This window comes from Phaseolus vulgaris, chromosome 3 (genome assembly GCF_051622355.1).
Source record: "Phaseolus vulgaris cultivar YP4 chromosome 3, ASM5162235v1, whole genome shotgun sequence".
Taxonomy (NCBI): Eukaryota; Viridiplantae; Streptophyta; class Magnoliopsida; order Fabales; family Fabaceae; genus Phaseolus; species Phaseolus vulgaris.
Window position 1 is genome coordinate 42,093,154 of NC_143500.1, and position 22,865 is coordinate 42,116,018.

Here is a 22,865-nt window from a genome sequence, read left to right on the forward strand (position 1 = left end):
AAAAATTAAAAATAACTTTGTACCATCAAAATAAATAACATCATATAAAATAAAAATAGCAAACAATATCACAAACAAAAATGAAAAACAATACAAAGAATATTAAAAAAAATAATCGATCCAATATAATAAGTATTAATATATTTTATTTTTAGTACAACAAATAATCAATATAATAAATATTAACATATTTTATTTTTAATACAATAAAAAATATTACTTATTTTTAATACAATAAAAAATATTACATATTTTTTTAATTCCATTACTTTTGGTTTAAACTTAATTAATAATTAAGATAATTAAACAAGTGTTTGGTCTTTAAGCAATTAATTATCATACATGTTTGTAAAAGAGGAAAATTAATGTTAATATATAATCAACCTACAATTATCCATCAAGATTAATTGCAAGTTGATTTTTTTAATAAACAAATAAATACATATAATAATTATTACAAATTAAATATGTGTTTAATTAAATTATTTATTAATTGAGTTCAAATAAAATTAACGAAATTAAAATTTAATTCTAAAAATGTGACTTTTTTATTGTATTAAAACACAAAATATACAAATACTTGTTATGCTTAAACAGAGTATTTATTTTAGAAAGAATAGAATAATGCATCAAGTCCCATTTAAAAAATAATTAAAAGGTATATTCTATAAATAAAAATGAAAAAGTTAAAAAAAGAAAAGTCATACAAAAGCATTGCTTCCATTACAAAAATTAAAAACTATATATTGTAAAAGAAAATTTGCAACTTATTTCTATAAATAAATTTATAAATTTTTAAGCCTTTTTCCTTTAATGCCTGTTACACTGCATACACATATAATGGTTGTGAAGACGTAACAGTTTTGAAAATGCAGAGTTTAGTTCGCAAAGTGGTGGAACACCACTACCATCGTCAACCCAAATCTCACAGTATCTTCCACACCTTCTCCTCTGTTCTCAAACCTTCCGAACCCCAACTGCATCAACGCAACCACATTCCCTCTTCCTTCCTCACTCACCACCCTCCTCACATTCACTCATGCCGCTCCTTTACCACCAAACTCTCCGCCTTTCTCTCCCAACCAACGATCTCACGCCGCTTCGCCTTCAGCTCTCTCCTCGGAGTCCGCGCTAGAAGCATCTCACTAGATCACAGGCAAATCCTTCGTTATTTTCGTCGACACAACTTCAATTTCAACTACAATCATGGATTCTCCCAGCGTTCCTGGTAATTTTCCCTAACGTTATGCATCGAATTATCTCTTCGTATTTCCTTGTTCCAATGCCGCCTGGGTTTAATTAGGGTTTTTCTTGTCGGTTTTTTTCTTTTTCTTTTCTGAGACAAAGTATATATTCCTTGCCTGATTGTAGCGCGAGGTTGAATGCTCATTTAGGTCACCCTACTGAGTTATTCTTTGGATAACTAGATGGTAAAATGATGAATTGAGCATCTCACTCTAGTTAAAATTAACTCTTATACTTGAGCTTCTAAAAGTTAAGTTCAACCATCTTTCTAAGTGGTTGGTTAACAAGTTACTTGACTTTGACGTGAAGAAACCAAATTATGAAGAAATTTTATCATTGGAGAGATTCTACATGACATAATCTTAACTTAAAGGAAAGTATCTTATCAGTTTCTTTGACTAAAAGTTTTTTACATAAGAAACTGTTCTTTCCGAAACTAAACAATTCCCAAGCAGAATAAATTTGAAATATAATTAAGTGAAGATAAAAAATATATAAAATTATGAGTTTCTTAAAGTTTTTTGAAATCTCTTACTCCTGGAGCAAGACTAATTATGAATTTCTTAAACTTAATGTGGTACTATAAGAACCCCAAAAAGTACTGCCGACCACAAACATTGGTTTAAAAAAAAATCTTGTAAGAAATCTCTATTCGAGATACACCGTTGAATTTAGCCGATGCAATAAACTTAATTCATTTTACCATTTTATTGTTTTCTTCTCTATAAGTACTTGGTGCCCAAAACTGCTTAATTTTTTAAATTTGATTTCTTTTCGAGAACATGACATTTTTAGCATATAATTTAGAAAGGTCAGAGTTTCTAAACTTTAGTACACTTGTTTAATCTGTTTTCAATTTTACATATAATATGGTAATTTCAGTAATATATTTGAACCTGTTTGCAGGAGATCATGGCTCCGTGGGCTAACATCTGATGGCGTGGTTTTGGGCTTGATTATAGCTAATGTTGCTATTTTTTTATTGTGGAGGATAGCAAATGAAAAGTTTATGATACAAAATTTTACCGTGAGTTTCTTGATTTAGAAATTTTATAGAATTTGATTTTGCCACACTGGTAGAAATTATTTCCAGACATTTGCTTTGTCTCACATGTGTTGTGGGTCAATCAATTGTTTCTTTGTCAACCTTCATCATAAGACGGTGTTATAGTGGAATAATATATTACCAATGTCTTTGAAGTTACATCAATGCAATTTTTCTTATCAAGGATAGACAGGGAAAATCCTAGATTTTTGAAGCTTTAATTACCGTGACATCCTCATTTTGAAGTCGAAGTTTATCTTTTAGAGATATTGTGGGATGCTTGAAGCAAATTCATACCTGATGCATATAGATTAGTATGTGTAAAGATTGATTCAATAAAATCTTAGATCGTCTAACTGCACAACACCGTCTAGTAGAAGATATGCAACTTCTAGCATATTTTGTGGATACATCTAGTCTCTTAGCTTTACTGAGAGTAGTACTGTTTGGAGAAGCTGCCTAAATTGACATTTCAATTTAGTAGGAGGAAGCACATTTCACGTGTCTTCTCTTGTTAGTTTACACGTTTCACAAAAGCTAGTTATGGTTATGTTAAATAAATAGGAACCTATATCATTAGTTTTTGTTACTGAGAGTTGTTGTTCAACTGTATTAATGGAAAATTGTGAGAGTTGAACTAGAGTTCACTGAAGAGAAACTTAGAGTTGTAATCTCTGGTCATAGTGGATTCTGTCATTGATGTATTGTACATTGAAATTCGTTAACACTCTAATTGAACCATGCTATTTTTGTGTATGGTTCTTTCTTGTTCTTCCTTAGTTTACCTTCTATTGTTTGCATGGTAGACGCTTCGGCTGTGAGTTTGGTTTGAGCTATTCCACAACAATATGACTTTTGTTAGCACATGTGAAAATATCTCACCATATCTTAGATTATTAGTTTCCTTATTTCCTTATTTCCTTTTTGATTATATATACTATAAATAAATGTTAGTGTAGTAGGTTTTACAATATAAATCACACTAGTATATTCATATGTTGTAATATGTCTAAATTAATATCAACAAGTGTTTCATTCTCATCTATCTTTCTCCATCTCTCGATACCTAAACCTTGGATAATTTCAAATGATATAATCAACCATCAAAGGTTTAAAATTGTTGGTGTTGCACTTTACCCGTTGTTGAATGATGGAATTGAGAAATGTGTTGTTTCAACGTTCAATATTATTATCTATGTGGACTTAACACCATCCAGACTTCTCATTCAATTACTTGTTGTGAATAGATCTCTTTGGACAGTATTAAGAGTGGACGTTTGCACACTTTGATTACCAATGCATTTAGTCACGTAGATACCTGGCATCTAGTTTCCAATATGATTGGACTCTACTTCTTTGGAATGAATGTAAGTTGCCATTTTTGTATCATATTATCATTACTTTTCACTAGTTTTTGTCTTCATTTAATGCTCCTTTTTTATTTTATTTTTTTCTTACTAATAGGTGTACCTCTCCCTTTTAATTGCCACCATGTGTTTGGAGTTAAATTTCTACTATATGTTAGAACTAGGAGTTAAGACCTTTAGATCAATAGTATCTGAAGCCATGATTTAAAAAAAAGGATATTATTCTCATTAACATACACGTTAAATTTATTTAGTTTTTATTGTCAGAAGTACTTTAATATATAGGCCTATGTCCATTTTTATTTATATAATGTACATTTATATACTAGTGGAAACAATAGTGCAATAATGTCTTTGCCCACATAATATAGAAATAGAAAAACAATTATTTGTAAAAGTAGTTACCAAAACAATAAAGGTAAATTGTACATCAAAATGTGTATATCGAAAGTAGTTACGAGAATTGGTATCCTCTTTATGTATTAGCATAGATAACAGGTTCCTTTGTTGTTCTTAAGACACATAAGGGTTCCATCATATGACTTTCTATCATTCATTCCTACATCATATCTTGAGCCTTGTCAAATCTGTGCACTTTCGGTAGACCAATTGCTCATCGATGTCATCTTTTTTTTTCAAATATCGTGTTTCTTTCCAATTTCTAGCATGCTCTCATTGTAGAGCCTTCTTTTTCTTCCATTTTCGCTGCCACTATTTGTCATCACCAACTTTTTAACCAATGACCCCACCATTAGAGTTGCCCTTCCCAAGCGATTGCACTGCCAAAATTGGTGCCATCGGAGATGCCACATAGCCTCACACTCGCTTAGAAGCAAGCACTCATAATAGGGATCTAGCATCATTTCGACCAATCTCACTAGCGCTGGACTCATCTTGATGTTCTCTCCAATGTGGTCTCGACTTCATGATTGAATCTCGTTTTACTTTTCTCCTCTCTTTTGGAGACATTTCTTTCTTCTCTCTCATGATGTTGTTTTCTTTCTCTTCCATGTGCTCATGGCTTCTTCTATGGTGCCAGGGCTGAATCCTCCATCTTTACTAACTATGTCCATGTCTGATTCTCTATTGACAAGTTAAGTGGCACTAATTATGACACTTGAGTCTGTGGTGGTATCAAGTTCTGACTTAAGGACAAGATTATGTTTGCATTACCTAGACAACAACCTCCATTGATTAAAAAAAAAATCACCCTTGTTGGTCAAAAGTTGATGTCCAAATCTATAGTGTTCTTGTCGACTATCCATCCTTCCTTTAAGTAAATGTGGCCATAATACATGTGTTGGGGGTTTAAGAATAAGCTCAATTGTTGTGCACCAATGATACTCAATGTCTTTATAGTGTTTGCCAAAATCTCGAGAATCATTGCCCTAGACACCTAGATAGCCCCATGGTCGAATACTTCGACAAACTTCATGGTCTTTCACATGACTTCAATGAACTATTTTCGTCCGATACTACTTTTGCCCATAAACTTTATGGTGATGGAGTTGTATGGGCTTCTTGATGAGTATTCTTCAGTTTGTGATCAGATTTTGGGGTCTCCGATTGATCGCACATTGAAATATGTTTGGTCAACCATGTTGTGTATTTTGCAAGTTATCACTTGACATACCTTCTTTTGTCCCCCTTGGTGATTCTTGCATAGGTATCTCACTGTGATGACTATAGTTGCTCTTGCAAACTAGGTAAAGGTTATCTCATATGTATTGTCACAAACTCGGTCACACCATTGACCAATGTTATGCCTTACTTGGTGGTCGCCATCCTCAATTAGTTGTTAATGCTACCCAAGTTGTCTGCCCCTATTCCTTCTGATTTTAGTGTCACTCTCTCTTATAGTTCTAGACCTCCGACTCTCTTCCATGACTTCCTCAAACGATATGAGAAATGTCATGCTTCCAATTCTGAAACAATTACTCAAATAAAGATGACTCTCATTTGCGATAACCAAGACGTTCTTAATATTGCCTCAAATTCAGTATTCCCCGGGAGAACCAAATATATTGAAATAGATTGTCACTTTATTCACGAAAAGATTGTACTTGGAGACATTGCTACTTAGTTTGTTAACTCCAATTATTAGTATCACCAAATTCCTATGGAGTCCTAGAATTGATTGTATTTGTAACAAGTTTGGTGCATATGCTAGCTTGAGGGGAGTGTTAGATGTACTTTACCATATGGCCTAGGCTCATCTTTATGTAATACAATGTACATTTTATATATAATCGACTCCTTTGTGGTGCTTGAGACACATAAGGGTTCCATTATGTAGCTCTATCAATTATTCCTACAAGTATTCTTATAGCATCTAGCTTGGCTAGTTGGCTTGTTAAAAAAATCAGTTTAATTTAGATACCATCACTTGGTTGATAAACTTTTTACCTGCTTTTCTTCAATAAATACTTTGTTTTGAGCATCTATTACTCTTTAACTATTCTCATTGGGTTTTGGGCAGGTTGGAAGAAATTTTGGACCGGAATTTCTGCTGAAGTTGTACCTTGCAGGGGCAGTTGTTGGCTCTGTTTTTTACTTAATGCATCAAACCTATAAAGCGCAAACATCAAAGGTCCCCATGATTAGAATTTGAATGCAATGCCTTGAGCAATTCTATAATTCTTTCTTTCATTTTTTCTGAGCAAAGAAAATTAACAAAAAGCTGATTTCTGCCTACATCATAAACTAGAAAAAAATATTAGTTAATGTCACTTCTTCAAATCACAACCTTTTCAGATTTAATTTATATATTTTACTTTCATTTTTCTTTACCTACATGTAAGGTTGTAACTTTCGAAACTCATAAAGTTAAAACTTTTCTTGAAATATTTTGTACACTTGATTTAGAACAAGAATCTATAAATGAATTTTCCAAAAAGATAGACAAGAGGTTGTTTTACTCTAGCATACAATGGTAAATTGATATACATATTTATGCCTAGGTCCAGGTGATTACTGGCTAGCTAAATTTCATCGACATATGAGCAAAAGTGAATACTTATCTCTAGTTGGTTGGAACTTGACAAATTTGGTTGGAATACTTTACAAACATGTAAAAGTTTATGTCCACCCCTCCCACAAACCCAAAAAAGGGTCTCCCGCAACTATTCTTTATTGAATTTCAATGTTTCTCTGCATTCTGTTTGCAACAGGACTGGAGAGCTATGATTGTGTCAAAGGAATTAGCATTGGTAAGCTTTTAGAAACTACTATATAATGGGCTCCTCTTGTTTAAGGATTATAGGATGTGTTCTGTGCTAACAGACAATTTTAGTTTGACATACCAGCTGTGTATTCAGGGAATTATTTTGTACCTTTTACTTATAAAATATGTTGATTTCTTGAAATAATTTCTATTCCGAATCAAATAAAGAGGATATTGCTACATAAATTTAATTTTTCATGGGTGCTAAGCAGGACAGGACAGAAAAGTTCTATCTGGTTACATTCAATGTAGTTAATGATTTCTTTCCATTTTGGGTTCTTCACATTTTTTACTACATTATGGCACTCATCAATATGTGTACACGAGTTCTCATTGCCTACCAGCGTTGATCTACTTTGTGCTGTCCATTGCACTCCATTACCTTCTCCTAGTTGATGGAAATGTCTTTTTTTTAATGTTCTCTTAAATGTTAAATTGTCCCTATCATTATAGCTAGAATATCAAGTTATTTTAGTATAGGCATTTAAAATTACTGTTTTTGTATATAACTTAAGACATTAGTTAAAATCACTGCCTGTAATTAATTGAACTAGAACTTGGCAATCTTTAGGGGGCAAGTGGAGCGGTGAATGCTATTATGCTACTTGATATATTTCTCTTTCCAAAAGCAACCCTTTACCTTGACTTTTTTATACCAGTTCCCGCGATCTTGCTGGTATGTTCTTCTCCACCTTTTATTATGTTAAGCCAAAATTGTGAAGTTTGTGATGCAGATACTCACATATCCTTTTCTCTTCTTATGATTTCTTGTTAATTAAGGGTATCTTTATTATTGGGAAAGATATGCTCAGGATACTAGAGGTATGGTGAACTCCAAGGCTTACTTGTTTACTATTGTTCATAATATTTTCCATCTTGAGTAACTTTGTCGTAGAGATGATCAAATGCTAGAGTTGTAACTAGTTCAATGAGATCAACATAATTTTAGCATATAATCCACTAGGATTTTTTTGGTGCCTTAGTTGTGATGGCTTTGGGTAGTTTATACGAGATCCATGGTTCCAAACTTAGTCACTATTGTACCAAAAAGTACAATGTGCTTCAAGATTTAATAGGTCTTATCGTGTCTATGGTAAGTTATTTATAAATAAGTAACTCTTTTTGTTACAATCTTGATGCCTTAATATGGTTATCAACTTGCTATGTCAATCACAAATAGCCTTATCATACACGTGAAAAAATTTCATAAATTCTATTTGATTGAGATTTAGAAACAATGAAAAAATAGCCTTATTCACAAATAGCCTTGTCATACACGTTATGCTTAACGTGATGGTTCTAAAACTAGGAATTCACAAAACAACTTAATCATTAGTCACATGATGGTCATTGGGTTGATAAAAAACCTAATTCTTAGTTAGGAGTATTTACAATGAGATCCCATGTGATGTACTCTCCTCACTGGTTTTCTTTGAACATGTCCAAACCATTTTAATGAATTTTCTTTCATCGTTTCCTAAGCAGATGCCATGTTAATATCATTTTATAATTTTCCTTTCTTGGGTAATCTCAAGTTTTGAAGAAAATAATTTCTCTATTATTCTGTTTCATTACTTACATCTTATATATATATATATATATACATATATTGATTGGATAAATTTGGAAACAAGCATTGCCTATTCTAGGAAACAAATCCCTGAGATTGTGGGATTGATATGCTAGTAATAAAAACAAGATACAACGAATATACAAAATTAAAAAACAATAAGAATCAAATATGAAACTTTCTAAAATATCTTGACACTTCCCCTCAAGCTGGTGAATAAGTGTTCTCCATTTCCAGCTTGAGTATAATTCTTTTCAAGTTACTATTGTTCAGCCCCTTGGTAAGTATGTCTGCAAGCTGTCCTTGAGTAGACTCATATGGAGTACATGCCACCATCAAGCTTTTATTTGATAAAATGTTTGTCCAATTCAGTATGTTTAGTTCTATCATGTTGCACTAGGTTGTGAGCTATGCTGATTGCAAATTTATTGTCACAATATAACCTCATTGATTCATCCCACTTTATCTTTAAGTCCTCCAATATAATCTTCAGTTAACAGTGCACATATTTCTCGAGTCATTGCCCGAAATTCTACTTCAGCACTAGATCTAACCACCACACTTTGTTTTTTACTCTTCCAAGTTACTAGGTTTCTACCAAGGAAGGTACAATATCCAGTAGTTGAGCTCCTGTCCACAACTGAACTTGCATAATCAACATATATCTCTAAACTAGTACTCTTGTTTCTTTTTAATTAAGTTCCTCTTCCTGGTGTTCCTTTCAAATACTGGACAATTCTAAGAGCAACTTTTAAATTTGCTTCCTTTGGTTGATGCATAAATTGGTTGACTAGACTCACAACAAAAGCAATATTTGGTCTACTGTGAGATAGATAAATAAGTCTTCCTACAAGTCTATGGTACATTTCTTTATCTACAACAACATCATTCTTTGCACTTCCCAACTTTGAATTTGGATCAACAGGTGTACTTGCTAGCTTGCAGACTGTTTTATCGGTTTCTTGTAATAGATCTGTAATGTATTTTTGCTGAGATATGAAGATTCCTTTCTTGAAATGGGCTACTTCAATTCCCAAAAAATATTTCAGAAGTATTGATTTCAAATTCTTTGCAAGACATTGACTCAACCTTTTGTTGCTCCTTTTCAACATTTCCAGTAACAATGATATCTTTCACATAGACCAATAGAACTGTTACTCCCCCTAAATCAGAATGCTTGATAAAATGAATCTGGACACAAAATGAATCTTACAGCAATGAAGGCTGTAAGTAAATCGAACGATTCTTCCAAGGATAAGGAGCTCTGATATTATCTTCAGTTTAGAAGAAAATAATTTCTCTCTTGTTCAGTCTCATTACTTACATCTTTATACATACATTGATTGGATAAATTTGGAAACAAGCACAACCTATACTAGGAAACAAATCCCTGAGATTTTGGGATTGATATGCTAGTAATAAGAACAAGATACAACCAATATACAGATTTAGGAATCAAATCTGAATCTCGACATGCAACCACACATATATTTTAACATTATCCAATTTATATAAAAGCTGATACTTTAAAAACCCATTTCACATAAGTAATCACATGAACTCATGTCACAAGTCATAATTTTGTCTTCTTTCTAATTGTAGTTCATATTAAGTGCATTTCCCCACATTGTGAAGTGTACACAATGGACAGTTACATTAAACATGTAACACAGTCAAGAAAAGTACAATTTTCTCAGTTAATGTTCTTTCTTTCTTTCTTCTCTGTCTAATAAGCAGTTACTACACAAGTGACTACACATAAAGCTTATGTTTCATGTTAACAAAAATGGAAAAGCCAACGATACAGCCAAATTAGGTTCTTACCGAGTGACTGACCGTTGAAGCCATTATCTAAGAAAAGAATTAAAACAGTGGAATGGAATAGTCATATAGGATGCATGCGGTTAGCGAATGCCTAGGTGTGACCTGTTTCAGAAAAAATATGAAAACTATGCAAGTGGAATCATCAAATAGAATGAGTTAAGTTGTGCACCTGCAGTTCCTTTTTCATTAAAGTTTGTATAACATATCAATTTTTTTTAATGAGAATTGATGAAAGAAAACATAAACCAAAAAATGAATAGTTGAATCATGTGATTGTAATTGATGGTCTGCACGGCAAGCTTTCTCTTCTGCATGATACCTGCATATCATTTGAACTACACTTCCCGTCATTCATTCTGTGGCAGAATACTATTGTTGATTGTCAAATTGCAGGGAGACAGTCAAATATCAGGATCTGTTCATTTGGGGGGAGCTGTTGTTGCAGCCGTGGCTTGGGCAGGTGTTCGGAAAGGAAGATTCTAAATCCCTTTTCCAAACTTGGAAAACTGTGTCTATCCTGTTCAATGGTTTTCCTTTCAGGTTTAACAGCCGCGCATACAAAATTTTACTGTTTTTCTCCAGGTTTTAATGATATATTGTTAATGTTAAACACTTTAGTCTTCCAAAATGAAAAAGAGAATATTATACCCTTTCTCATCCAAAGAAATATGTTAGCCCCCTCAATACTTTCGCCTACATTAGGCATTTGAATTTACATTCTTGAACCAAACTAGTTTTTTGGGGTTATTTTTTTCTTATCATTCACGTAGTTTTTTCTCTTTTAAATAATATTCCTTATTTTTAATTTCAATTTGATTTAAAACTAAATTTTGATATTTTTTCCAGTTTACATTAGCTAAATCATTATCTTAACTAATATTAATTATAAACCAATTAATTTTGATATTATATTATTAACAAAAGTGCCAAATAATTTGATTTTCAATTTTAATTTTATTTGTTCTCCTTAAACATACTTAATTTAATATTGTAAAACATTTTTTATTCATTATTAAACAATAATTTTTTTATTGATTGCAGTATTTTATAAATTTTAGTTAAAAAAATCGAAATTATCAAAGGTGACCCAAAATTGTCAATGAGTTGTTTTTTTTTTTTAATTATTGCTAGGATAAAATTTTATGCAGCAACAAAATGCTTCTGAAGGTTTTGCCTGCAACAAACCAGGGATAGTCATTAGGTTGAAAAGTTTACTCCAGAGTTTATAGTGCCAAATTGGTCTATTAACTTATGAGTTAGTTTTAAGTCCAACCAATATGATTGAAGATAGGAAAATTAAATGATTGAAGGAGAAGGAAATTAGTTTAGTAAAAATTATCTAGGGTGCTAAATCTTATGATACCATTTGAAAGTTCTAAGAAAGGATGTTTGAGGACCACCTACTAAGTGAAATATGTAAGGATTGCATTTTTTTGGAGGTATTTTATTTGCATATGGGCAATTTGATAATTATAAATTAAATTATATTTTTATCTTATTATCTAAACATATATTCTTACCATCATATGAAACTACTTTTTTTTCCTATTCATCTCTATCTTAATTATGAAAAAGTTATTTCTTTCATATTTTACCAGTAAAATTATATATGCCTTGTCCATTCTCTCTCTCATGGTAATACAAAATACAGAAAACAATTATTAAAATAAAGAAGTATTACTAAAACTTAAAAAAAAAACTCTATAAAAACAGTTATAAAAATAAATTATTTTTTATCTTTCCTTATGGGTAATTTCTCTCATAGATACTAAAATTAATAATAAATACACTTACAGAACATAAAAAGTAAAATAGTAAGGAATTCTATATACAAGTTACAAAAATAATCCCATTGTTAATAATATAGATATAGATATAGATATAGATATTATATATCCAGTTCTTATAATATTTTTTTAAATAATTTACGCATATAATTATTATATTAAATAGAAATGAATTATTTTATTAAAATTAAGAAAATTTATTATATTTATTGATTCCTATAAAATCATACTAAAAGATATATAAAAATAACCATTGAGTATTTTTTTTTTTTTTATCTTTATACATATACTTAGTCTTCTTAACCTGATACTTAAAACTAACCTAACCTTATGTTATAGATTAAATCATTTATCATAAATTATGATAAAATCCAAGTATAATATAACTATGTATTAATTTTTTAGTTACAACTTATACATTTTAATTATATATAATAAACATTTTTCTTCTTCAGTCCATTAGTCTAAAATAATATTCTATCCAAAATACTTGTGTGAAAAGAAAATTAAGAAATCAATGTAATAAAAAAACAATAATCTTTTTCCATATATTAATGTTCTTGGCCAAGCCTAAACCTTATCCCACCAAAACCCCCATTTTCCTCAGCACCAAGCAAATATCTTCATCTGCGAACTTCAAATTCACTCGCAACTTCTTCATTCTTCTCCTTCTTCACTCTTCAATCTTCGCTCTTCACCTGTACCAATCACACCCACTCTCAGAGCTTCGACATGTTCACTTCGTCAACTCCCACTTCACTCCGCACCCCAATCCTTCACCACGCTCTTCCCTCCTCATCCTTCCGAACCAACTTCTCCCCTCTCACCCTCCCACCCTTCCACCGCACCCTCTCCTTCCTCCCCCCTCCACCGCTCATCCCGGCGGTGCCCACCCTCCCGACCGCTGTGAAGGCGGACAAGTCCGGCGAGCAGAAGTGGGTCCACGAGGGCCTTATCATGGAGTCCCTCCCCAACGGCATGTTCCGCGTGCGCCTCGACAACGAGGACCTCATTCTCGGCTACATCTCCGGAAAAATCCGAAAAAACTACGTTCGGATCCTCCCGGGCGACAGGGTCAAGGTCGAGGTCAGCCGCTACGACTCCTCCAAAGGACGCATCGTTTATAGGCTCCGCTCCAGCACCTCCTCTTAACACCCACAACCTGTTTGTTAAATTCACCAACACAACGCATGCATAGTCGTTGCTGTATAAAAAGTTGCAAACATGAAAGTAATGATAATGCTTCTTTGATTTGCTGCAATCAATTTCGTTTTAATTTCTTCTTTTGAATCACTTTTGTCTTATTGGTTGTTGTTAGAGTGGGCAGTATTTTTTATTCCCAATCCTCGAAAACACTGTCATTGCGATAAGATGTTGCGGTTCCAGACCGGTGCTTTTTTACCTCCAGTGATGTGTTTGTGATGAAATTGGGTTTCTTTTGCATAAACTGAAGCTTCTGTTCTAGTGTTTGAGATTGTGAAGGTTAATCAATTTAGTCTATGTAATGGTTTTAGTTTATGACTTGCCAAGGGTCATTCATTGTTGCAATAAGATTTTCTGATAGGTGGGAAGATGCAAAACTTTTAGTTTGTTTAGCTACTTTTAGTTGTGTTCTCTGATTATGCTCAACTTCAATTCAAATATTTATTAGGTGAATTAGTGAGAAGAGAAATTTAAGAGGTAAAAGTTTATTAATCTTTCAAATTCAGAGCTTGCCAAGACAACTACTAACCTTATGCATACTGATATTACCCAAACTGCACTTAGATACAAGCAAAGTGAACATAAAAGAATCCTCATCGAGTGCATAGTTCAGAGCCTCCCTCTCAATCATCTGCTTGTTTTTCGTTTCAAAATTTAAAGACGAGAATTAGAGAAAGGGTGAGTTTGATAAGAATATGCAGCAGATAAATGTTCATATAAAAGGTGCTGATTTTGTTGGTTCATGAAAATTGGTTCTGCAGGTTTATCTTCCTGTAGAGTTGAAGTGAAGCTCAAGTCAAAATGAGTAAGTACCTATACAAAACACACTTCACTTCTGTAGCACAAATTGCTATGTACTCAAGAATGATAATAACCTTTTATTCCAACACTTCAAACCTTAAAAATTTAAAATTAATCATGCTATGAACCTCACGTTTCTATATCTTTCACTGCTCCTGAGAAGCAAAATAGTCTTTTAATGTTAACAACTCCTGTGGTGAAAATCCACCAGAAAGTTAACAACTCACTTTGGAAGACAACCTCATTAGGGGCGAGTGACTTTTGTGGTTGTCATTCATGTCTAACTATATTTTAAAATTTAGTTTATATATTTTTTTAAATAAAATGTTAGATATAATTTAATATAAGAGATATTAATTGAATTTCTGTTTAAAAGTGATTTTAAATAAAATATAATTAGTTAATTTAAAATTAATTTGTTTCAAAAATATTCTTTTGTAATTATTATATTTCATAATACATATTTTAGAGGAAAAAAATTAAATTAATATAGTTTTAAAATTATTCAAACTCTTTTGGGTGCATGTAGGTTTTTTTTCTACATAAATTATTTAAAATTTGATTACATTATTGAAAATTTCATTTCTCATTGTATATTTATCGATGAATTTAGTTTTAATAGAATAAATTCTCTTTAGTTATATTAATTAAATAAAAAATCTCAAATCATGTATATTATGAGAAAAAACACGGAGAATCATGAATCACAGATTATTACATGTAATATTTTTTTTTTTTTAAGTTTTACAAAACTTGTTATTTTGTCCCCATTTTATTAATTTTTATTATATATCCCACTTAGTTAAATATTTAGTGAGTTAGTAAAAATGTGTGAAAAGTGAAAGTTATGAAGGTAAAATGCGTGAAAATTTTTGAATGGTAAAAATAGTGACATATTATAATTTAGAGAAAAATATGTTCCACTAATCCTAATTAATATATATCACATTCAAATTTTTATTTAATTTAAAAAAAATAATGTGGTAATAAACATTCAAAATTTTAAATAGATGAGATATGGAAAATATACAAGAAAAGAATAACAAAATGTCCACTCTACTAAATAATATAAATTTGCATAAAAATATATATTACTAACGTTACTTTGTAATTATAATTAGAAAAACGACTTAACCTAATATAAGAAAATAGACAGAAGGAAAAATCTTCAATTACATAATAAGTGGACATAAATGATTGCTCATGGATACAACACAGAAAGAAAAAGAATAAAAAAGTTGAAATATATTTTTTAAATAATAATAATACGCTTCCACAGCAAGAATAAGAATGAAGAGTCATCATCCTTAATGTAATTTCAAATTATTATAAAAATTAATAAAGTTATTATATATAATTATTTTTAATTAAATAATAATTCATGTATTGTCTTACTTTATTTTTTAGATTTGGCCAAATAAAAAATAAATGAATTAACTAAAATGTGTATAACTTTTGAAATAACAATTATAAAAAACTAACAAATTTATAATAATAAAGCACATATATTTTTGTATTGATAATACAAAAAATATTTGATAAAAAAGGTAAAACTATAAACAATCTCAAAATCTATCATAATAATAATTATTATTATTATTAAGCTTATCAAAGCTTATATTGTTAAATTATTATCAAATCAAATATAAATATTCAATTCTTATCTATGATTCTTAACATGAGGAGAATGTCTAGGATCTCACACAGTTTAACCCTTTGGATTTTCTTAAACAAACTTTATTTTATAAACCTAAACTGAAACCTACATTCTAGAATTTTCTATTTACTGATTATTATTATTAATTTACTTGCCATGTTTCAAAGAGGAAATTCATCAAACGAGCGAAAATAGTCCACGTGTTACACAAATACCTATCTATCCCTCTTCAGATTCACTCCATCTCTCAGGTTAATTTTTTTTACTGGGCTCGGCTTTATCGGCTTAAAAACCAGTTTCATTCTGATTCCTTTGATTTGACACTTTTTTTTTCAAATTTTTCCCCATTCGCATGTATGTCGTCTTCCTCTGTTTTGATTTCACCCTCGCCCCTTTTCTTCTTCGCATATTGTTGAATTAAAAAAATCGGAAAAATCTCGTTTTTAAAATTATATTTTATTGGGGTGGTGAGAAAAAATTGATTCCTTTGTACCGTCGAAAATGAGGTGGGAAAAGGTTGAGGTGAAGGCGATAGGCACAGAGGGTGGTGAAGGTGGGAATGAGGTGTATGGGCCAGGGAAGAGGTGGGGTCACACCTGCAACGCCGTCAAAGGTGGCAGACTTGTCTATGTCTTCGGTGGATACGGCAAAGATAACTGTCAGACCAACCAAGTTCATGTCTTTGACACTGGTAACTGCCTCCACTCTTTTATTTAATTATTTTTCTTCATGCCCTGATGTCACGATGAGTTTCTGGTTGGAAAATGCTATTTGGTTTTCATTTGATAGGTTATGTGCAGCTGAAAAATGGATACTTGTTTCGTATTCGATGTTTGTATAGAGTGTATTATTTTATGTTACACTTTTCAGTTTTTTATGCCTTTGTTGTTGTTCTAGGGCTCTCTCTGGCCGGCAAGATAATGTGAAAATCGTATTGTATTGTTTATTTTCTGATTCCCCATTTGTGATTTGCAGTGAAGCAGACTTGGAGCCAACCTACTCTAAAAGGCTCCCCACCTACCCCTAGGGACAGCCACACTTGCACAGCCATTGGTGATAATCTGTTTGTGTTTGGGGGTACAGATGGGATGAATCCTCTCAAGGATTTGCACATATTAGACACTTGTGAGTCTTCTTTCTCATATCTAAATTATTCACCCTTTTTTGCATCCAAAAGCCATAATGTATGTTCTTTAGCTCAAGTTGAATCAATGGTCTATGTGCAAGCCGGGACAGATGTGGTCCCGGACCTTTGATGGACACTGATATTGAAATCTACTGCTTAAGTTAAGATCTGAGAATGCTATGCAGTTATGTCTAATTGATTGTTATTTATCTATTTACTATTTGACTCACTGATGTTAAATCATGTTAGCGTTGCATACATGGGTTTCTCCCACCATAAGAGGAGAAGGGCCACCAGCACGTGAGGGTCATAGTGCAGCAGTTGTTGGAAAACGCCTATTCATATTTGGTGGTTGTGGAAAATCTTCAGATAGTAATAATGAGGTCTACTACAACGACCTTTACATATTAAATACAGGTGATTTTCTCATATCATAATGCCCGTTATGGGATAAGTTAGTTCCCTGCATGATTTATTCCCTTGATATTTAAATGAGACCTCATATCGGTGATGGTGGCAAAATTGATAGTGTTTCCAAGTTTGTTGATTATTTTTGAGAGAACATATCTGAACTTGGCATAATCATATATTTTATGGCTTGCTTGTAGAGGCTTATTATGATTTCAGTTGTGAATTATGAGACGGCACTTGTTTGATTACTCATGGAGACATAGGGGTGTCAAAGCATTTTAGTTCTTTTCTCATTTATTTTGCTTTCACATTTGCATTTGTATTGAAAATTTGACTGTTACTTTTGATTAATGATTGCATATAAGTTATGCTGATAATTCCTTTGTAGAGACATTTGTCTGGAAGTGTGCTACAACATCAGGCTCTCCACCGTCTCCTCGTGATAGCCACTCTTGTTCATCTTGGAAAAATAAAATTATTGTAATAGGAGGTGAAGATGGACATGATTATTATTTGTCTGATGTCCATATCCTTGATACTGGTATCGATCTGTTCCATCTTTTTCTCTTAATTTTACTGAATTGTAATATCTGTATTACAAATATAAAATGTACAATAGTAGTGCAAAATAAAGGATCTTTATTCAGAATATCATGATGTTCTTTGAAATGTCTGTAATTATTAGATACTTTAATCTGGAGGGAGCTGAGTGCATCAGGCCAATTGTTGCCTCCTCGAGCTGGTCATTCGACTGTTTCTTTTGGCAAGAACTTGTTCGTTTTTGGGGGATTTACAGATGCCCAAAATCTCTATAATGACCTTTATATGCTTGATATTGGTATGTTCTTTATAGCTTATACGAATATTTTTTCACTTTTGAGTTTTTGTCTGTGTTGTACTGTGGTTTAACTGTTTAATTAAAATAGAACCTTACTGTGAAGGCCATTGCTGTGGCTTTTATAACTTTTACTTTTTAAGTTGAGAATTTAGTCCTTGTGGAGCAGCACCGCACGTGACAGGTTGTTTGCAAACTTATTTCTGCACATTTCATTGGTGCCAAATGCTTTTGACATTTCTTCAGAAGATATTCAATCATTTAGATGATGAGAGTTCACGTTGGTCATTTTAGCTTATAAATTAATGTAGGGTCTTGCTCCAACTTTCCCAAAATTACTGTTTCAGTGACTATTGTTATGTATATGGTAATTGATTCCTCATATAATCTTTCATTTCTTACTAACTGTAGACACTGGTGTTTGGACAAATGTTACATCTGCAACCAATGGTCCTTCTGCTAGATTTTCTGTGGCTGGTGACTGTTTAGACCCTTTCAAGGGGGGTGTTCTTGTATTCATAGGTGGTTGTAATAAAAGTCTTGAAGCCCTGGATGATATGTATTACCTATATACAGGTTCAGCAAAGTGACATTTATTTGCTATTATTAAATTTTATAACATAACCTTTGGTTCTGGTATTTCTCTAGTATCTCTTATCAATTATGATATATATCTGCCTTTTAGGGATTGCTCGGGAAAGTGAACAGAGACCAGAGAAGTTATCTTTAAGGAAGCAATTGAAACTGAAGTGCCAAGAACAAAATCCCAATCCTGGCCAAAATCAAGTTCTAGTAAGATATGGTGTGGGTTCTGATATGGGCCAGATCATGTCAGTGTTGAATTATAGCCAGCCAAGTATGAATTTGTTGTCTTTATACATAAAGTTTGTGATTCATTGATAGTAAAGTTTAATTTTTCTCTTAGATTCCATCTGGTAGAGAGAAAAGAAAATGAGTGGATGGAAATGAAATAAAGTGAATGCAAATATGCTAGAATTAAAGTGAAAATTAAAGGTGTTTGATAAAGTGGTGAAAGTGAAAAACAAGGAAAAAGATAGGAAGATGAATGAAAATTGGTGGAAATAAATGGGAAATGTATCAGTGCATTCCACTATATTTCCGTTCAACCAAACAAGCAACATTTTTTCACTCTTTCCACCTATTTCCATTCTACCAAAGTGGGTAATAAAACCCTATGGTTTTAAACTATGATATATGGATAGATAGATCCATATTGTACCTTTATAAAATGCTGATATGTATATTAGATGGTTGGTTGCCTTTGCCTGACTATGATACATTATACTTGTTTTATTTTGTACATATTATCATACCCATTTTTGTAAATTTTTAAAAATTTATCATGGTATGTTGGATTCAAAAAGTTTTTCAAGGTTCTGTTGGGGCTCACTTTTAAAGATTTGTGTAGTTTGGCTAATTAAGTTTAAGGCAGCAAGAATTGGTGTTCCTTGTTGTACTCTCCGTGAGATTCAATTAGTCAAGTTTGTGTTTGTGAAGATATAGTGCTTGCAACGACTATGTATTAATCTTAGATATGGATTGTAGTTATGGAAGTTGGCGAGTCAGTGATTTATAAAATAATGATTCTCTAATAGTTTTGGATTTCCATTATTTATGAGCCAGGAGCACAAACAAAATTAAAATGATAAATGACTATTTACATTTTAGTGCCACTTATGGACTGATAAATATCCACTATCATAAATGCAGGTAGGCTAAATATCCCAGTAAATCAATCCCTACCTCCTGGAAAGAAAATGTTTGAAGCCAAGGTCACTGAGAACATCTCAGAAGGATATACTATTGAAACTGTTATTGATGGAAAGCCTCTTCGTGGAATACTGTTTTTAAACAAGCCAAACACTCTGTACTCAGCTGCTCAGACTACCAGTAGGTATGTCTTCCTGAGTCCTTCCCCCAACATGTTACTAAATTAAGTTTCTTTTTTATATAAGTTTGTTTCAACTTATGCTTAAATCACAAAGCAGGAAAAGGACTCTTGGTGAAATTGATGGTGTTGTCTCGAATGGTACACACTCTAACCAATTAAAGACTCCTAAATTACCTAAGCAAAATCAAATGGAAAACCAAGAAGCATTTTGTGGAGATAGTTCAGAATCTCATGAACACCGCACTGAACCCATTCCAGTGGTAATGTCAAGTAACCCAATGACTGCCGATGCCTCTGATACCCATAAGGTTAAGTTTTTTTCTCTATTTCTGTTTAGAATTATAGAGAAAGGCATGAGTAATGATTTCTTTATCTTTTCTCTAATTACACCTGTTAGATTGCTCAATCGAACTACTCTCAGAAAAAAACTGACTGAGTGATTCTGTTGAGCTTTGTTACTGAAAGGAAGTTGATCTTAACATTCGTATTATCTTGTTTTTTTTTTGTCTTAAAATTTGCTAGAACTGCTGCAACCTAGAGTATATACTGCATGAAATACTGATTTTCAAATTTTTATTCTCTTAAGGATATTGTATGTATGTTTCTTGCAAATGTTGCTTTAGTGAAGATGCATTTCTGTGACTTCGTGTTGAGTTTTTTCTTTCTGATTTTTGAGGATCCATGTGAACTGTAGCTGATGCAATTCATTTGATATATTTCTGGGACATCTGTACAATTATAATGTTTTCCCTTACTTGCCAATTTGCCATGGGTTAAATCCAATTTTATATATAGTATAACTTTCCAGTGATAAGACATTGTCAGTTTCTAAGTGATAGTTCGTTTGCTTGGATTTAATTGTGTACATGTTTGAAAGATCATCCCATCTTGTGTTGGGAAATGAGAATATGAATCTCATCAGATTATTCGATGTTAGGCGAATAACTTTGTATCCATGGGAGCGTTGGGGTGGTTTTTTTTTTTAAGTTTTTTTATATATAGTTATATCTATCCATGACTGTCCTGCAGGTTTCTGCCAACCCAGAACCAGAAGCTGCTGCTTTGAATCAGAACGATGAAAAACATGAAACACCCATATCCTTGAGTGGAAACTTGAAAAAAGCAAATGACGTGACAAGTTCCAAAGATGAGGTGCAAACAAATGATCAAACAAATGTGCTAATTTCCAACTTCGAAGTTACAAGACATGATACAAAATTTGATGCTCCAAATTACAACACTGAATTTCAGAAACCTGCTGCATCTGAGAGTGCTTTCTGCCTGTCAAATCAAGGTATGAAGTCGTTGGTCCACTTAGTCTTTTTCATATGTTTTCATCAAATCACTTTGTTTTGGGGGGTTCAATCATAAAGCTACAATTCCAAAAATTTAAACTGTTAGATCTAACATACCATCTCATGCTAGATGCCTATTTGGGCCCAATTGTATTGGACGGATGGGAGGACAAGGATTGAACACTAGATTGCATAGTCAAAGGCTTTAAACTCTAGTACCAACTCATGAATCAACTATCACTAAATCTTTTGTTACGTGAAGGCATATTTTCAGAGGTGAGACCCTGAAGATCTGTTTGTTTTAACAGATTTACTTTGGCAAAGAAGGGTGTGAATTTGTGCTCATGGTGAGCATTTGGAACTGGTGATTTGCAGTGATTTCCTAAGAAAGTTTAGTGGGCTCCACGGTGTAAATCATCTTATTATGGTGAGAAATGAGAAGAAACTGCATTGACTTGTGGAGAAGTGTGGAGGATGCGACACATTTTTTAAGAGTTATTTGTATACATAATCGATTATGGGATGACAGGCCATCATAATCGACTGAGTGTTTTTTTCTAACAATAATAATTATTTTCTAAAATAATATTATAAATAATAAATGAAATTATTAATAACAGATAAAATCATCTTTCCATTCATTTTCACTTTCTTTCAATTCAGCCTAACAATCTTCCTTTTCACTCTAATTCTCTTTCTTTCTTTCCACTCCCTCACTTCCCATGACCCTTTTGCATAAGGAGATATTATTTTGATGGTGGATGCATTACTCTTTTTTTTCACATGTGTTTTTGTATTGCCGAGAACCTGGAAAGCTGGATTAAGTTTTCCATTGTTGTACGGAACATGCCCATTTCCCTGAAAAAAAAAATGCTCTTTTCTGTATACTAGATGTTGATCGTGCATTTAAGGTATGTGTTATATTGATATGCAACACAGTGTTATTTTTTTGGAGTTAAGATTTCAAAATAATTAATGTTAAAAGGGGGTATTATGTCAAGAAGGGAAGTGTTATTTAAGAATATGGTATAAAAGAATAGATTTCTGTTACAGAGCATTTTCTATTTTATTTTGATGTTATTTATTTTTTCTTGTCAATGTTTTTGCACCCTAATTTTTCATGAATGGTAGGTGCAGCCGCGGATTCCACAACTCCAACAAGAGAATGCAGCGAAGCAGCAAAATTAATTTGAACACAGAAGATAATGGCTGGTGATAACTTTGTCTGCTAGGCATTTGTACATTCCTCTTCTCAAGGTGACCATAGAGGTCAATATAACTGACTGGTGATATAGGCTAACATGTTCCACTGGTGGGATATACAATTATATGCTCACTGACACCCTTTGGTCTGAATTTTTAATTGAACAAAACCTTTATTACTTTTAGGTTTAGGTAGTGATAGAAGCAGTTCTATTTTACTGAGTTATCTATTTACGTTCATGCCTGTCTTCATTTATTGCATGGAAAGAAAATTTTGTTTTATTGGTGCCTGGGCATCAATATTATTTCCAAATGCAGATTTACCTATTAAATTGCAAAGCTCAAGAGTTACTATGTTGTT

General features: G+C 32.3%; 3 protein-coding genes across 10 annotated transcripts; all 3 read left to right on the forward strand.

Moving 5' to 3' along the window:
• The first annotated feature begins 774 nt into the window (after positions 1-774).
• RBL12 (RHOMBOID-like protein 12) lies at positions 775-10,941 on the forward strand. Its single transcript, XM_068608457.2, has 8 exons — positions 775-1,228; positions 2,152-2,272; positions 3,538-3,657; positions 6,137-6,247; positions 6,828-6,866; positions 7,452-7,556; positions 7,661-7,702; positions 10,668-10,941. The coding sequence occupies exons 1-8, from the start codon at positions 870-872 to the stop codon at positions 10,755-10,757; spliced, it is 987 nt and encodes a 328-aa protein (XP_068464558.1). The 5' UTR covers positions 775-869; the 3' UTR covers positions 10,758-10,941.
• Positions 10,942-12,617: 1,676 nt separating this feature from the next.
• Positions 12,618-13,322, forward strand: LOC137807700 (Nucleic acid-binding, OB-fold-like protein). The gene has a single exon (XM_068608458.2). It carries the CDS (start codon positions 12,794-12,796, stop codon positions 13,211-13,213), a length of 420 nt encoding a protein of 139 aa, XP_068464559.1. The 5' UTR covers positions 12,618-12,793; the 3' UTR covers positions 13,214-13,322.
• A 2,567-nt stretch (positions 13,323-15,889) lies between these two features.
• LOC137807701 (Galactose oxidase/kelch repeat superfamily protein) lies at positions 15,890-22,843 on the forward strand. 8 transcript variants are annotated; one of them, XR_011080574.2, is made up of 12 exons: positions 15,890-16,413; positions 16,698-16,847; positions 17,098-17,265; positions 17,648-17,800; positions 17,945-18,097; positions 18,506-18,670; positions 18,780-18,950; positions 19,826-20,009; positions 20,104-20,314; positions 21,036-21,300; positions 21,432-21,577; positions 22,433-22,843. XR_011080574.2 is itself a non-coding variant. In XM_068608459.2 (11 exons), the coding sequence occupies exons 1-11, from the start codon at positions 16,224-16,226 to the stop codon at positions 22,492-22,494; spliced, it is 1,872 nt and encodes a 623-aa protein (XP_068464560.1). In that variant the 5' UTR covers positions 15,890-16,223; the 3' UTR covers positions 22,495-22,843. The 8 variants fall into 8 exon arrangements, 5 of the variants coding, with proteins under 5 accessions (XP_068464560.1, XP_068464561.1, XP_090155612.1 ...); XR_011080575.2 differs by having other exon boundaries at positions 22,439-22,843; XR_016519114.1 differs by lacking the exon at positions 22,433-22,843 and adding an exon at positions 21,677-21,811.
• The last annotated feature ends 22 nt before the right edge of the window (positions 22,844-22,865 follow it).

Coding starts and splice junctions, on each gene's coding strand:
- RBL12 (XM_068608457.2), top strand. CDS start 870: ATGCAGAGTTTAGTTCGCAAAGTGGTGGAACACCACTACCATCGTCAA. Junction 7,557..7,660: donor CAGTTCCCGCGATCTTGCTG/GTATGTTCTTCT, acceptor TTGTTAATTAAG/GGTATCTTTATTATTGGGAA. Junction 7,703..10,667: donor ATATGCTCAGGATACTAGAG/GTATGGTGAACT, acceptor GTCAAATTGCAG/GGAGACAGTCAAATATCAGG.
- LOC137807700 (XM_068608458.2), top strand. CDS start 12,794: ATGTTCACTTCGTCAACTCCCACTTCACTCCGCACCCCAATCCTTCAC.
- LOC137807701 (XM_068608459.2), top strand. CDS start 16,224: ATGAGGTGGGAAAAGGTTGAGGTGAAGGCGATAGGCACAGAGGGTGGT. Junction 17,266..17,647: donor CCTTTACATATTAAATACAG/GTGATTTTCTCA, acceptor ATTCCTTTGTAG/AGACATTTGTCTGGAAGTGT. Junction 18,671..18,779: donor TATGTATTACCTATATACAG/GTTCAGCAAAGT, acceptor TCTGCCTTTTAG/GGATTGCTCGGGAAAGTGAA.